We start from the raw sequence: 16648 nt of genomic DNA on the forward strand, positions 1-16648 counted from the left end.
GGGCTACTAACAAAACATATCTGACTACATTGAAGTCAATGGGGCCAATCCGTAAACGTTAATAAACTCACTGTTTCATAAGTATTGCTGCTAGATGTAAACAATATGCCATCACATGATTTTAGTGTCATAAAATCGCTTACTAACCTTTTCTAGGTAATGTCAAACTTTATACTTCACTCTACGCTTCACATTTCTGCCTTTAAACCCTCGCAATTCCCTTTCAAATGACACAAATTTTTCTCTACGAAAAGACATAAAATGTTAAACAGGGACTCATTTTTTAACAGGTTTATTCAGGGGCGTAGAAAGGAGTTTTTCAAAGAGGTGGCATGGCAGGGGCAAGCGATCAGTCTGTGGTGACACAGAAATGTTCTGTGTTGTTGTTTGGGGGGTGGGGGGATGGGGGGGTGGGGGGGGGGGGTTGAGTGGATACATTGACACCCAGGACGGAGAAGTGCTCAGAGATAAATTGTGCCAAATAAATGACTAAAACACCAATTGCGAGTGGGGTGGCCAATGGGGTGGCCAGGCTTCGGTCCATGGTGGCCACGGCCACCCCCTAGCTCCACCACTGGGTTTATTTACATGAACCTTCCAAATAAAATCAACCATAATCAATCAGACTTCCCAATGCTACATACGAATCAGTGAATCATTTATAAACTTAATGAACTAATTCCCATGAGAGATTGTTTGAGATATTTGTATTATTTTTATTAATTTAATTTAGGTTGGGTAGAAAAATTATAGAGTAGCAATGTGTTTGTCTCCGGTCCTGCTTGAACCGCTCCTAGCGGGACTCAAACCGTTGTGCCCCGACATGGGAGTTGGACGTGCTAGCAAGGAGTCTATAAATGCCATGCGCTCTAGCCTCGGTCACTTGTGCAAAAGTTGTATATGATATCATTATTTCATGCACTATGAACTAACATGAACTAACAATGAACAATCGTATTTTTATTAACTAACATTAGCAAAGATTAATAAATGCTGTAATAAATATGTGTTCATTGTTAGTTCATGATAACTAATGCAGTAGCTAATTCTACCGAGTGTGAAGTGTTACCATAGACTTTGTTTAATGTAATATATATATATATATATTTTTTTTTATTTGAGGTGAAATGTGACCCGGACATGGGAGGTTTCATGAGATTCACCAATATGTACAGTATAAATCTGGGCATGCATCATCCCTAATATGAAACATTTGTGAAAAATAAAAAAGAAAGAAAGAAAAATCACATGGAGAAACTTTTTTCCATTTATAATTAAGTATAAAGACAATATACAGCGTAGTGAATATGAAAATACACATCTATTTAAACAACAGTACACTAAAATGTAAGAAGAAAGACTCTAAAACTACACCTCTTTTTAATCTTCTAGACTAAACACTACAAACAAATGAATATTAGTCTAAGACACTGTAAGTTTCCTCCAAACATCCTGCTCACTCCTCGTGCATCATCTTGAGGAGGTTCTGTTTGTCAATCTTGAAGAGCCTCCATCCTTCCTCCAGGGAGAGATCCGAAGCTCCGCGCCGCTTGTAGAACTCGATGGAGGATTTGTTCCACTCCGCCACGATGAAGTGCATACTACTGCACCGAGTCCTGACCGCCGTCTAGAGAGAAAAATAAGTTAATGATTCGAGCACACAGCCACTAAGTACATCAGAAGGGCCATATATTGTTAGATTATCAAATCTGGGATTCTACACTTTGAGCTCTGGCAATTAAGTGCAAGTATTGCTTCCTTATAGCAGGCTATTATAGCAGGATTGATCTGTTCGGTTGTTATAGTGAAAAGTTGAAACTTACTTCACTCAGTTTCTTCAGGATTTCAGACCCAATACCAAAACCTAATGTAGGGGGAAGGAGAAGTTTAGTTCAATTACTAATATAATTGTGTCTTAAATCTGACTGATATCACAAACAAATAAAGCCACAATCATACCTCTAAACTCCTCCATAGTGTAGAAGTCTTCCAAGTAGAGCAGTTTTCCAATCCAGGGGTCATAGGTGAAGTAATACATTGCAAAGCCAACAATCACATGAGCTGGAAAAATAAAAGCTAAAAAGTCACTCTAATGTGTCAATTATAAGAAAAAATTTTAACAGTTTTGAAATCTCAGAAAACACTGAGTTTGTATAGAGAGCCGTCCCCATTCATTTGTAACTTATGGTTTTATGGAATTCATTTTGGAAACCACTTCTATGGGATCATTGCCATCACAGCCCTCCCCATACACCCCATACACCACATTCCAGGTGTCAAATTTTCAATTAATCGTTGTATTGAAAATCTCATTCAGTCACACTTTTCTTGTGTTGATTTGCATGTTTATGGCAGTTATGAGTAACAGATCTGTTTGATTCATCCGTTATACGGTTGTTAGTTTTGGGCATATCTTTGTGTGGTGTAAGGTTGGTGATGTCCCGAGTGTTGTGGGCCTTACCTCTGGTGTAATGTATTTGTTACACTAATGTAACCGATCTTTCAGTTACCTCCCCGCCCACCCATGTACACGCCACGGGCAGTGTACACGGCGAAGCAAGAGACTGTAGCCTGAAGACAATAAATTACAGAGGGGGATTGGACAAGCGTTCTTGGCAAATGTTCAACAAGTGTAGAGAATGTTCTGGTTCACAACAGGCACTTTATATTACAGTGTTCATGTCGCAGTGTAGTTACTTAAAGGAACAGTACACACAAAAGTAAAAAGTGTGTCATTTACTCACCGATGTGTCGTTCCAATCCTGTTACTTTTTCAGTGGAACACAAAAGAATCTTCCATGGTTTAATGCCACTGATATTAAAATCACATTGGTTCTCGGTTGTAAACAAATGCAACACGCAAATTAGAATATGCACAATAGATATGCACAATAGACAATGATATTTGAGAGCTACAGTGGAGGGGAAGATTTTTTGTGAATAACGACCTGAATTCCATTCTGGTACTACATTGTATGGACTGAAGTGGTTTTACACCATCGGACCGAACGGTTCAGATCCGGATTCATTGACACGGTTACATTCTTTTTACAGGATCAGAATGGACTGACTGGGCAAGTCACCCATTTTTAGTTGCCACGTCACTAAAGCTGTTCCATCATAACAATGACAGATTCGCAAAAGAATCGTTATTTTTAACAGATGTTTTCAATAATTTGATTTGAACAGATTCACAAAGCTTTCAGTTAGAACACTGAACTGTAAAGGGTGAATCTGTTTAGGAGTATGTGATGAGAAGGAGGGCGGGGCCGGACCGTGATCAGCCGAGGAGAGAAATAAGTACAGCTGCATGTGGCTCATTCTCTCTCGAACTGCCGCATGCCGCTGCACTTCTCCTTCTCCTCGGCTGATTAGTCAAATTATATTTACATTTACATTTATGCATTTGGCAGACGCTTTTATCCAAAGCGACCTACAGAGCCCTTATTACAGGGACAATCCCCCCGGAGCAACCTGGAGTTAAGTGCCTTGCTCAAGGACACAATGGTGGTGGCTGTGGGGATCGAACCAGCGACCTTCTGATTACCAGATTACCAGTTATGTGCTTTAGACCACTACACCACACCACTCCATATTGGGGGCCGGGCATGCATAGTCACGGCACGGCCCTGCCCTGAACAATGTTGTTAACAAAATGGTAATAATTTATATTATTAATATTTAGGGGTCAAGCACTAAAGATCCCAAGTAGTGTTCTCATCATTTTTATTATTACGCCTTTGAGTCTATGGCAGTCCATAGAACCGTACGTAGGAAAGTTGTGAAATTTGGCACACAGATAGAGGATACTTTGAAATGTAACTGTCCCAAATTTAGGGTCTCTAACTCAAACCCTCTAGTGCCACGAACAGTTCAAAAATGCACAAATGTTTCGAACCCATAACTTTTGAAGCTAGACTCCCATAACTTTAGAACCCATGTTATTAAGGCCTAGAAACAAATTTTTTTCCTCTGATTGCATGGGTCATGCCGAGTCCCAATGGGTCATTTCGAATTTTACGAAAAACCTACTTTTTCTATCTTCTCCTAGACCGTATGTCCGATTTGCACGAAATCTTCTGTGTATCATCTCGGCACACTCTAAACAAAATTTTATTAAAATCTTTTTGATAGACCACACCATTCTCGATTAACACTTCAACTAATTCGATGGCGAGAATGCCAAGATGGGCGTGATATATTTAGCATATACACATGAAACTCGCTATATGGCATCACAAGCATGATTTAAGGGTACCTGCACAGTTTCGGCACAGCGCTACCTAGCAGTCAAGAAATATGAAAAATGGCTTTTTTTGCAAATAACATCTGAATAGTTTGGCCTAATATCATGAGACATGTCTCTTTAGATTCCTAGGTGGGATACAAAGTCGAATGATACACAACTTTCCTTTGTGAGCCATATTAGAAGTTTGTCATAAAATGCTGTATTTTACAAATGCATTGGCGTATCATTGAAAATCTTGGTATCTATTGTCAGCACCATGCCCTGAGAGTACGTATAAAGTCTGGGGCCAGCACCACATTGTGGTCAATAGATATAAAGAAAATGTGTAAAAATGGTTATAACGTTTGATTATCATCCTGTCACTGCTCTCTTTAGATTACTTGAGTTATGCCGAATACGATGATACCCAATTTGCAATGGTTGGCTATAATTCCTGTCTGCCATTTTTTATTTTATTGGAAAAACTACTTTTTACAAACTCCTGCACAAAATTTGACACTAACAATAAATAGTTATCAAATAGCACACCAACCATTTGGATGGCAAGATGCCAAAGAGGATCTGAGGCTGAACCTTGGCAACGCTTTGGCGTATTGACATGAAACTTTGCGTGCCTCATTGTCACAACAATCTGACCGCACCATATAAATTTGGTGACAGTGCCACTTCTTGGTCAAATGCTGTTATGAATTGTATTGTAACATATGATGTTTATAATACCGCTTTTCTTAAATTCATAATCAGTTATGTCCAATCATACTTCCTTACATGCCATTGGTGTGCTTGGCCCTGCACCTGCTGTTGCAACTTTATTTAACATTATTATTAATATTGGCAACATTATTGTTAGTGATGTTGTCAACAATATGTTGGAACAATAAACAACATTTGATGCAATCTATTTGTCCTAATACCAAATCAAACCGTGCTCAAGTGGAAGCTTGGTTGATGGTGGAAAAGAAAAGGCTTATTTGTTGGTCACTATAAACTATTATTATTATGTTGAAAAGAGCAGCATGAAGATTCTTACTAAATGCGTTCCACCGAAAAAATAACAGCATGCATAAGGATGAGTAAATAATGACAGAATTTCCATTTGGTTGTTTAAAACTAATCAACTACAAGTACTCAGTGTGTACAGTATACTGTATGTGTAACAAGCACACTGAAATGCAAAGTGTTCCCTAAGACTTGTTTTGCGCCATTACGCACAGAAACACATTTGGTATGCCAAGTGTCCGTGAGAATTTATGCACTCATGGTGCACTCACCTCAACCTGATTTGGATAAAGGCAGAACAACAGAACATTTTGTGTACTGACACACAGTATTACTCAGAAAAAGGGCTGGTTTTGTCTTACCGTCAGTGCTCTGGTGCAACTTGGGCACTTCAGCCACTATACAGTGATAAAACGGGTGATCTCCAAAACCGTCCTCTAAGAGATCTAAAGGCAAGAGTGCAATTAGAAGGCATGCCCATAAAGACTAAAAACTGTAAACAAATATGCTCACCTTTTTCAGTTAGAATGACTTGATGTTCCATTTCCTCGTATTTTGCCAGTTCCTAATACAACCGTTACAGTTAGACAAGGTTTGAACATGATACATTTGCAACTAGTAACACTTTAAAATTCATCACCAAACAATTTCAAGTGCCAAACATCTTCAGTCTGTTTACTAGTGGTATTTTGTCACTAACACGGCATAAAAACTGCATAAGCAGTCTGGTGTAAACCTGAGCTCTTACCTTTATGAGTCGCAATATGTCAGACACGTCCTTGGGTTCGGCTTTCCGTAATATAAAATTGGCCATTTTCTTCTTTTACTCTTCTTTCCTTTTCTTACTAGTCCTCTGTATGTGAAAAGTAGTAAGATTTGTTTCTTCATCCGCTTCTCAGAGGGCTACCCTCAGCTACAGGTGTGAGATTCGATCTCTCCTGTTTGGAAAGGCATTCAGAGGCTTGTTCGGTGAAGTATCAGCTGAGTGCGATGTTGGGACGTTTCCTCCTTTTATTGATGCTCCAAAGGGGGCAGAAACTTCCAAGCCACTCCCAGAATAAATGTGTTTGTGTTGTGCATATGGCCCTTGCTGTAAAAGTGACTCCCAACCAAAGCAACATGGGTTAATGTTTATCCTTCTCGAAAGAAAATCACTGACTTCTGGAAAAAGCTTCCAGGGTTCAAAAGCACATTGTCAAATCTCATTATAATAGGATATCATTTAATATAACACAATGTGAGCTGAAGGAAACTCTGCTTTTTGGAATACATTAATGTTTTGCCATGAGTCTGGCATTGCTGGCTATTTTGCCATGACACACTCTTGTGTGTTGGCAACACAACTGGATGACTTAGCCTACAGTTGGTTTGATTTACATAGAAACTACTGTCATGTTTAAAATGTAGGACAAAAGGCAAAGGACATTATTATTACATAAATGTTTTACAATGTTCACTGATCACACTGAAAGGGTTTAAGGGAATATTCCATGTTCAATATGTTTGAAAAAATGACATGTGTTTTGTCTGTGCTGACATTTGAATATAAGTGCAAGATTAGCTTGAATTGTCAAACCCGAAACAGTCAATACCGAAACATTTTTGTCATTACTGAACAAGCTATGGTTGTTTTAGTATTGCCGTATTTGTTTTGGTAGTGATATTAAGTTGTTCTTTCAGATTTTATGTATAAAAATATAATTGATAAATTAACATAATTTATACATACAGTATGTGACGCTCTTGTTCTACCCGCTCTGTACGGGACTCGAACCAACGTCTCCAGCGTGGGAGGTGGGTGCTCTAACAAGGATGCTAAAGTCTACAGCCTCTAGCGTCAGTCACTCCCATCCGGGTCACGGCACCATTGTAACCGGCCCTGCTCGCCCCGCCCCGTGAGGTTTACACACTGCACAGCTATCTACCAGCTGGCTCCCGTTACACATATACATAATACATACACTCACCGACCTGTACACCTACTTATTCATGCGATTATCCAATCACCCATTCATGTGGCAGCAGTGCAATTAATAAAATCATGGAGATACAGGTCAGGAACTTCGGTCAATGTTCACATCAGCAATACCAAAACAACCATCAGCCATCAGAATGGGGAAAACGTTTGATCTCAGTGATTTGGGCCGTGGCATGATTGTTGGTGCCAGACGGGCTGGTTTGAGTATTTCTGGGATTTCCATGCACAACAGTCTCTAGAATGTACTCAGAATGGTGCCAGAAACATAAAACATCCAGTGAGTGGCAGTTCTGTGGATAAAAACGCCTTGTTGATGAGAGAGGTCAATGAGAATGGCCTGACTGGCTCGAACTGACAAAGTCTACGGTAACTCAGATAATCACTCTGTACAACTGTGCTGAGTATATCATCTCTGAATGCACGACATGTTGAAGCTTGAGGTGTTTAGGCTACAACAACAGAAGACCAAGTCGGGAACTTTATTATGACATAATGTTCCTAATAAAGTGCTCAAGTGAGTGTTAATATATGTATTTTGTTTTACTTGTAGACTGATACAGATAGATAGACACAAGTGATGCAAATATGTCCAAGAGTGAATTCAATGTGAATTCAGGGGAGGATCAGGGATGGCCCAATAAGATATCAATAATACATACAAAAAGAAAGGGAGTAAAAACTTAAGATTAATGCTTGAGGAAAAATTAAAAAATGTAAAGACTTGAGTGACTTGATATGGAGCGGAAGTCAAAAACAGCATAGGGCATGGGAGAAAGCACAGAAAGTGCTAGAGACCTTCTGCAGGGAAGCAGCTTCACCAGCTGAACATACACCAGACCACAACATACCTGAAACCTGAACATACCTGAACATACCAGAACATACTTGCTAAAATTGTCATTAAGTGACAAAATGGTGACCAGGATGGAACATGTTTCATATTATTATTGATATCTTCAACATTTAACATTTAGCAAAGAAAAAAGTGATTGATTTGTACATTAGATGCATAAATATAATGCATAATAGGGAATAGAAAATAGTTCTGAAATTACTTAAAAGTTAATATGGGCACCTTTTTTTTTTCTTTTTTTTTTTTTTTTACAATGTATTATTTTAGATTGAATCAACAAAATGAAGAATATTTAGTTGTTTCCTATTTATCACTTTTTTATGTTTCAGTTTTGACAAAAATAGGGACGCTGTCTAAAGTTTGAAATAAATGTGAAAATTAATTAAATGATTTCAGTGTACCCAAAGTGAATTTATATATATGTAAAATACATTTGGCAAGAAATGTTCTGTAGAATGACCTGTATACGGGAATAAAGAGTACGCCTCTTATACAGTGCCGCTTTCTCACAGTTAGCAAAAAAAAATAAAAAATGCACTCACTGAAGTATAACAGTCTTGGTTCAAACAGAAAGGGTCTAGTTTGCAATAATGACTGACTGACTGTACGTTATCACTTAATACATAGATACTTACTGCATAAATGAAAGTAAATTGACATGAAATATTGATTTGAGCTGAAATCTTCATGGATGCTAGCACAGCTTTGATGATAGTCAATCATAGCTACAGTTTAACGCTCATTACGCACATCTCTGTCTGTTTAGAGAGCATTTCATCTGGAAAGCATAACAACATGACATCTGCTAAACATCTTAAAATGATAAGATTTACAAATATTCTAAGTAATAAACGTTGATGAATGTTTAATTGACATCCGAGAGGAATACTTATAGACGTATTGCATACAGGGCTGGACTGGTAATCTGGGATACCGGGCATTTTCCCGGTGGGCCGACTCACTTTGGGGCCGATCGGGGCGGAATGGCCTTCGGGAGAACCGAGCGGCCGGTGGGCATGGCCATAACTACCATTGAGGACACCGAGGTCATGTCCTCGGTATTTTTTTCTTGAAGTGTTAATTATCCTTGCATCAACGGAAAGGGCGTTATTTTTTACCTCGGTATTTGAAAAATCGTGGTTATGGCCTTGCTGGTGGGTCGGCCGCGAGATGTGCTGAATAGGCCGCGATAAGCTAAAATGAGCCATTGCGTTATGCAGAATGAACCACAAAACGGCGCCGCGATATACAGAAAAGGACAGCGAACAAATCACAGGCCGATTTGTCTTCACAGTCCAGTTCTTATTGCAGATGTAAACACGTGCATAACACCTGCAAGTGCAGGAGTCAAGGTCCTGTGAGATGGTTGTGTCCAGGAACATGAATGACTGCTGCCACAGTGCTGTTCAGAATGGTAAGGGGGGACAATGTTGGGGTGTTCCTCCTAAAGTCCACGATCATCTACATGTTCTGAGCATGTTCAGCTCCAGGTTATTTTGATTGCACCGGACAGCCAGTTGTTCAACCTCCCTTCTGTATGCAGACTCATCATCTTAGATGAGGCCGATGACTGTAGTGTCGTGCCAGAGGGGTTGATGCGGTGTCAATAACCGTTGCAGCATGCTACAGTTCAAAGGAAAGTGTTCCCTTTAATTCTGGATATTTCAAGATTACAATTTACATGCAAGATGCAAGACTATATTACAGGATTCCCACACCATTTAAACCAATGTATTACCATGACTTTTCCAGTTGTTTGTGATAATCCTTAATAAGGATTTTTCCCCAAGTCTTTTAAGATTTTATTAATTATAAATTTTCCAGGACTGGAAAACACCATTTCAAACATAACTGATATTTCCAGGTTTTCAATGGCCGTGGGAATCCTGACATTAGAAACGGATTACACAATCCAAAATATTATCTTAAGCATCAGCAAAGTTCTGAGAAGAGTGAATAACACTGCAAAATAGAAGCAAAAACGAATCAAAGGATGTAATAAAATCGGCACATATGTAATTCACAGTGTAACAATGTCACATAACTTTATTGTTTGACAGTTCTTAGGTTTGCACTTTGGCCTTAAAGCCTGTCTGGGACACTGCCTTATCTAACTGTGACAACTTTTTTGTCCCAGGATTGTTATGTTTGTGGTACTTGAGGGCAGTCTATTTAACACAGGTTTACATTTCCTATTCTGAGGAAAAGTGTAATTTAATCTTTAAATAATTAGAAATGAGAAAAGGTGTATGAATCTAAAATGACAGCTGTAGCTACAAAGCATCAGATTGTTACATTTCTGATTTTCCTTTCTTTTAATTACAGAAAAACAGCACAGTACATGGAAGCAAGGCCGTTTGGAACAAAACGTGCATCCATATCACCCTCTAGTGTCAGATGAGTGTCAGGCCAGGACTTCTGTTACATGTGAGTTTGAGTACAAATATAAGCTTCTTTTACAGCCATACAAACAATCCAACATACTGTATATTGCAGGGATAAATCAGACTACAGGTTTATCAAAACTCTCCATTTATTTAGTTTGTTCTTTAAAAAGAGTCACTGGAACCAAAGCCTCTTGTGAATCATTAACCTCAGTTGAGTTTATCAAAGTACTTGAGTTTCCCTGCAGGGTCTGGGATTATCTGTGTGGAAAGAGGACAGATATAGAGAGATATAACTTGTGATTATGGACCGGTGTAATATCATAAAGTTCATATTTTCAGAGAAATGCATCTAGAAAATACACAAATCGCACAAACACTGACATAAAATTAAAATCTTACCGTATCACTGCCAGGCTTCCATCCAGCTGGGCACACTAATACAAGAGAGACAGAGTTAGTGGCACAAGTTTAAGTAACAACAAAATCAGCAAAGCCTTTAAATTTATGTCAGTCCATCTCTTTGTTTAAGTGTTGGAGATATACATTTCTATCAGAAAAAAACTTTTTATTTCTTCGTATATTTCTGATTTGAAAAGATATATTTCTGGGCGTAAATAAGGTGTCTCCAACCAATTGCTTGTGGTTTGTTCCTAATCATGTCAACTGTATCTACAAAAATGTTTGTGTTGGTACTACAAAGCAATCAAAAGTTATAACATTACAAAAATAATTTATCGTAGTGTACAAAAACATCTCCAAACAAATAAAAGATAATAATTGTTCATAAGAACTAATTACACATGCAAACACAACAATGACTAAAGGTTTGCATAGCATGCAGACATGATTTTAGTCATGAGATTTCACAGGATGAGTTTCATTCTGTGTCATCTGAGTCATCATTGAGTCTGTGTCATGTATTTGGCGCCATCTCCTGGTGGTCATATGTAACATTGTGCTTCATGTGGATTATCTAATGATCTATACATCTGATTATCTTGTGTGTATCCTCTAAATAATTATATTAAATATTTTATGTTCTGTTTATATTACATGAAGCGAAAATTATGCATATAAGCAACACCAACATAATTGTCAAAGACATACACTTAGCCAATACTTGCTATTTTTGTCTGAGTAAAACAAACATGTATTCTACTCTTTGAGAGCTTTTCAAAAATATATGACACAAGGCTATTTTTGCAAAAATATATACAGTGCAAAACTTCTCATAAATTACCAAACTGGAACACTTCTAATTTGTCTGCAAATTTCAAAGCACTTGTTCAGTTTTGGTCATAATGCCTGCATGCATTATATTTTGTGTTGGTAAAACTGCTGGCGGGCCCTTCCGAACTGTTAAACAATAAATGTACAATGCAAAAGTAAATTTTTTATTTAAGACCCCCCCCCCCCAAAAAAAAAGAAATAGGCATTGCGTACATTCTCGCAACCAACCTCGTGATTTCTTTGCATTTTAAATAGTTTTACTTAAACAAATTCAATAGCATTAAAGATTTTTCATTTCCATCCATCCATCCATCGTCAACCGCTTATCCTGTGTACAGGGTCGCGGGGGGCTGGAGCCTATCCCAGCTAACATTGGGCGAAAGGCGGGGGACACCCTGGACAGGTCGCCAGTCCATCGCGAGGGCCACACATAGACAGACATACACTCACACTCACCTCCACATCCACATCCACATCCACATCTAGGGCAATTTTTTTTTTGGAGACACCAATTAACCTAGCCTGCATGTCTTTTGGATGGTGGGAGGAAGCCGAGTACCCGGAGAGAACCCACGCAGACACGGGGAGAACATGCAAACTCCACACAGAAAGGCGGGCAACCAGGGTTTGAACCCACAACCTTCTTGCTGTGAGGCGACAGTGCTAACCGCTGCACCACCGTGCCGCCCTAGATTTTTCATTTAATTTAGTAAATTACATAACATGTTAACTTTGGCAGCCCTAATAAAATGTGTTATCTACCATCATTTAGATTACAATTCTGATAAATGACCTGATAAATGAACTGATTTGGCAATGAAATGTGCCATTGTGTCAGACAGGAGTAGATATTTATGATCAGTGCAAATGAAGAGGCAATGTAAGGTATAAAGCTGTTAATAAATGTCGAACCTTCTCCATGTGTATCGGTGTACTGGAAGGCCTGTACCAGTCTGATGGTCTCGTCAACGGAGCGTCCCACTGGCAGGTCATTCATAGTGATCTGTCTCAGAACTCCTTTATCATCGATGATGAAGAGACCTCTAAAAGAGAGACGAAAATACAAACATTTCCATGTTTTTAACATCTGTCCTGAGCCTGTATGAAACGGATGCGAGAGATCTATGGATGGCATTTTTCTTTTTAAATATAAAGCGAACATAACTAGATTTACATGGTCATTATTAAAGGATCACAGTAGTCTTATGTTAACATAAAACAACATGAGGTCTGGTGGCTAAAAGTAGAATTCTCTCATCATTTACTCGTATGACTGTCTTTCTTGTGCAGCACACACAAAGATATTTTGATGGAGATGTAATGTGAAGATATCCATACTCCAGTCCAAATGTTTCAGCTCCTAAAGAGACATAAAGGTAATCCAAACGACTCAAGCAGTTTAATCCATGTCTTCTGAACAGATGCAAACGGTTTTGGATGAGAAATGGACATTTTTAGTGGTAAAGACGTTACATATAGATCTGCTTCTCACCCAAAAACTAATATCTCTTCAGAAGACAGGGATTAAACCACTGGAGTATGGATTACCTTTATGCCTCCTTTATGTGGTTTTTGGAGCTTCAAAGTTTTGGACTCATCTAATATCTCAATCAAAATATCTTTGTGTTCCGCAGAATAAAGTACATCATATGAGTTTGAGATGGCATAACTGAGTACATGAGAGGATTACAATGTTTGGGTGAACTATTTCTTGAATGTTAGTCCCGGAGACACACCTTGCCCCATAGACTTCCATTGTAAGTGCATTACTGCAAATACCATTTTTGCATTTAAAGTACCTAAGTGTGTGCCCATGATCCTCCAGAAAGACGCCATAGTCCTTGGAAATCTGGTGAGTGAGGTCAGAAAGAAGGGGAATTTTCATTGGTCCAAGACCTCCTTGCTTCCTGGGCGTGTTGATCCTGACAGAAACAGAAAACACACACATGCACATAAATGAGTCCATGTCTAGCGCTCATTTAGAAAAGCACATGGTGGTGACAACTTAACAGACAAACAGCTCTTCATGTATAACAAAACCTGTCAGACAAATATAATCCAGGTGAAGTAGTAGGTGTGGTCTCACCAGGCCAGGTGGGTAAACTGAGAGTCCACTGAGCATGCGACCACCTCAGTGTTGATGGCCTTAAACTCCTGCACACGATCACTGAAGGCGATGATCTCGGTAGGGCACACAAAAGTGCTGTGAATGAACACAAAGGTTGATGCATGAGTAATCTGAGGCACAACTAACACCACTGGAACACACCAAATATATTTGCTATCTTCACATTTTGTTTTCGCAAGAAGCAAGGAATTCAAACATGTATTAATAATACCATTAATATACCATTAATAAATATATAACTATAAATATTATAAAGACTATTTGTACTGCAACCTCTGATTGGAACGTGCATCCTCTACCATGCAGCTGCACTACTGCGGTCGAAATTATACAAAACCGATTTCTACTGGTATTTCACCAACATCTATTTGTCACAATGCAATAAAATCGATATGCTCCAAAAAAGGCTTCATTGTGTTTATACAAAATATGATAATCATTATGATTTTTAGGTGAAAAATACCACAGAAATGAGATTCACCCTTGCCCCTTTACTTGAGCACTATCGTGATCCGAGTATCACATGACCGTTTCATTCATTATACATGCCCGACAGGTGCTCAGTGCATTAAAGCATCAAATTGCAAGAGATATTCTGTTGTCAGAGCGGTTACTTACAAGTCCAGTGGGTAGAAGAAGAAGACCAGATATTTTCCTCTGTAATCTGACAGTTTCAGCTCCTTAAACTCGCCATTGATGACAGCTGTTCCTTCCCAATGTGGTGCTGGCTTTGAAACTGCAAGGAAAAATAATAAATCACAACATCTTCAGTCAATCACTATTCCAGAACAGGTCTCAGTTTGAGCATGAATGGGAAAGGGTCATGTCTATTTAAAGGGATAGTTCACCCAAAAATGAAAATTATCTCATCATTTACTCACCCTCATGATGTCCCAGATGTGTATGACATTATTTCCTCTGCAGAACAAAAATGAAGATTTTTAGAAGAATATCTCAGCTCTGTAGGTCCATACAATGCAAGTGAATGGAGCTTTGAAGCTCCAAAAATCACATAAAGTAATCCTTAAATCTCCAGTGGTTTAATCCCTGTATTTAGAAGCAATATGATAAGTGTGTGTGAGAAACACATCAATATCACTTTAACATGTGTTCACACAGTAAAAATATTAAAACATATAGTACAAAAGGAGTTATATTATGGTCTGTTCTCACCCAAAACTGATTGGATTGCTTCAGAAGACATGGATTTAACCACGGGAGTCACATGGATTACTTTTATGCTGCGTTTATGTGCTTTTTTGAGCTTCAAAGTTCTAGTCACCATTTACTTGCATTGTATGGACCTACAGAGCTGAGATATTCTTCTAAAAATCTTCGTTTGTGTTCTGCAGAGGAAGGAAAGTCATACACCTCTGGAATGGCATGAGTAAATGATGAGAGGATTTTAACTTTTTGTGAACTGTCCCTTTAAGAGGTTCAAGTACATGCTGCCAAGACTGTCTTGGATCCAAATTTTACACCATGACGTGTCTTTAAAAGCTATGCATTTGTTAAACCACACAAAGGCCAAACACAACAAATGTTGTTTTGCACATACGATAATTTTATCTGAATAAATCTAACATTGATGCGATTTAGTTAGCCTGATAATGCATCAGATAAAACTGTCATATACAAACTGTTGATAAAGGACTGCTGCAGCAATTCGTGCAACATCTTCTTTATCTCTTTAAAATAAGATTTAAAGCCCTTCAACAAGCATGCGTTTTAGATCACTATTTTATTCCTAAATAAAGACCTAGCCTAATACCAATAGGCTAACAGTTGTAGATGTTTACAGCTTATCTACAAAATACTGCAAAGTCACTAAAATATATATATTTAATACAGATGTTATGTCTAAAATGTTCGTTAAACAATGCATTTTGCATGCACGTGACTGCCAGCTGCATGAATGAGTAAAATGACACACTTTTGGCTTTGCTCAGGTGTAGTGAATGATCAGAGACTGGAACACGGAAGGCTTCTCCGGGATAAACGTGTCCACTGGCGTAACTATAACACTGCTGCTCCTTCATTCCATTTGCACGCTCTCCGACAACCGATTGGAGCAGCAGAAACGCGCACACCACGCCGAGCCACTCTCTGGACGTTTTGAAACAGCGACTGACATCCATTGCTGAGTCTTTCAAGGCGGCAAGTCTTTCTGATTTGATTATTGTCAGAGAGTGTTTAGCAAAGACGGGCCACTTCTATTAAAATGAATGGGAGAAATTGGAACGGTCAACGGATGTAGAAAGGAAATCCCGCCTTACAGTTAAAACAGCCAATCACCTTTTTGATACAGACATAACCTGTCAATCAACTCTATAACGCGCATGCGCATTAACTTTAAAAGCCGGGGGAATTACGTTTTTTAGCATAATGAAGTAAAGAATCACAATTTATAATTCCTTCATTGTCAGATTTTATTGCTGATTTTAATTATGTTCTTTCATCGTAATCTTCACCAACCGTTTTTGAGATTTTGGTCTTTCTCCATTCAAGTAGATAGGAGCTGCACTATCATGACTGGAAATGGCCTCCCGAGAGCGTTCCAAATATGCAGACAGTGGACTGACTTGCTAGAAAGACTTTGGTTCAATTCGAAATATACCCATACCACTCTTACTACTTCTGCCATATCTATCGCAGGAATAGTAAGAGTAGTATTGTAGTTTGCCATTTTGAACTCGGCCTTTGTTATTATTCCTGCTTTACTTCGTTTAGCGCTGTGCGGAGAAACATTTAATGAATGGATCGATTGCAGCTGTGTCTTATTGATCGAGTCTGACGTCTATTCATATGACGCAGACGTTTGGGG

The 16648-nt window shown here is 38.6% G+C and overlaps 2 protein-coding genes across 2 annotated transcripts; both read right to left on the reverse strand.

Annotated features, from left to right (window-relative positions):
* Positions 1 to 449: 449 nt before the first annotated feature.
* On the reverse strand, positions 450 to 6222 carry LOC127631963 (diamine acetyltransferase 1-like). The gene is made up of 6 exons (XM_052110398.1): positions 5997 to 6222; positions 5762 to 5813; positions 5611 to 5694; positions 1960 to 2061; positions 1824 to 1864; positions 450 to 1627 (listed from the first exon to the last, which is right to left on the reverse strand). The coding sequence occupies exons 1-6, from the start codon at positions 6060 to 6062 to the stop codon at positions 1457 to 1459; spliced, it is 516 nt and encodes a 171-aa protein (XP_051966358.1). The 5' UTR covers positions 6063 to 6222; the 3' UTR covers positions 450 to 1456.
* A 3876-nt stretch (positions 6223 to 10098) lies between these two features.
* Positions 10099 to 16025, reverse strand: LOC127631895 (peroxiredoxin-4-like). Its single transcript, XM_052110294.1, has 7 exons — positions 15758 to 16025; positions 14443 to 14560; positions 13783 to 13899; positions 13496 to 13618; positions 12609 to 12739; positions 10866 to 10900; positions 10099 to 10724 (listed from the first exon to the last, which is right to left on the reverse strand). The coding sequence occupies exons 1-7, from the start codon at positions 15960 to 15962 to the stop codon at positions 10674 to 10676; spliced, it is 780 nt and encodes a 259-aa protein (XP_051966254.1). The 5' UTR covers positions 15963 to 16025; the 3' UTR covers positions 10099 to 10673.
* Between the last annotated feature and the right edge of the window lie 623 nt (positions 16026 to 16648).

The sequence above is a fragment of the Xyrauchen texanus genome, chromosome 3 (assembly GCF_025860055.1).
Source record: "Xyrauchen texanus isolate HMW12.3.18 chromosome 3, RBS_HiC_50CHRs, whole genome shotgun sequence".
Lineage (NCBI taxonomy): Eukaryota > Metazoa > Chordata > Actinopteri > Cypriniformes > Catostomidae > Xyrauchen > Xyrauchen texanus.

Coding starts and splice junctions, on each gene's coding strand:
- LOC127631963 (XM_052110398.1), bottom strand. CDS start 6,062: ATGGCCAATTTTATATTACGGAAAGCCGAACCCAAGGACGTGTCTGAC. Junction 5,695..5,761: donor AGTCATTCTAACTGAAAAAG/GTGAGCATATTT, acceptor TCTTGCCTTTAG/ATCTCTTAGAGGACGGTTTT. Junction 1,865..1,959: donor CACTATGGAGGAGTTTAGAG/GTATGATTGTGG, acceptor CCCCTACATTAG/GTTTTGGTATTGGGTCTGAA.
- LOC127631895 (XM_052110294.1), bottom strand. CDS start 15,962: ATGGATGTCAGTCGCTGTTTCAAAACGTCCAGAGAGTGGCTCGGCGTG. Junction 10,901..12,608: donor CACCGATACACATGGAGAAG/GTTCGACATTTA, acceptor CTCTTGTATTAG/TGTGCCCAGCTGGATGGAAG. Junction 10,725..10,865: donor GGAAGCCTGGCAGTGATACG/GTAAGATTTTAA, acceptor CTTTCCACACAG/ATAATCCCAGACCCTGCAGG.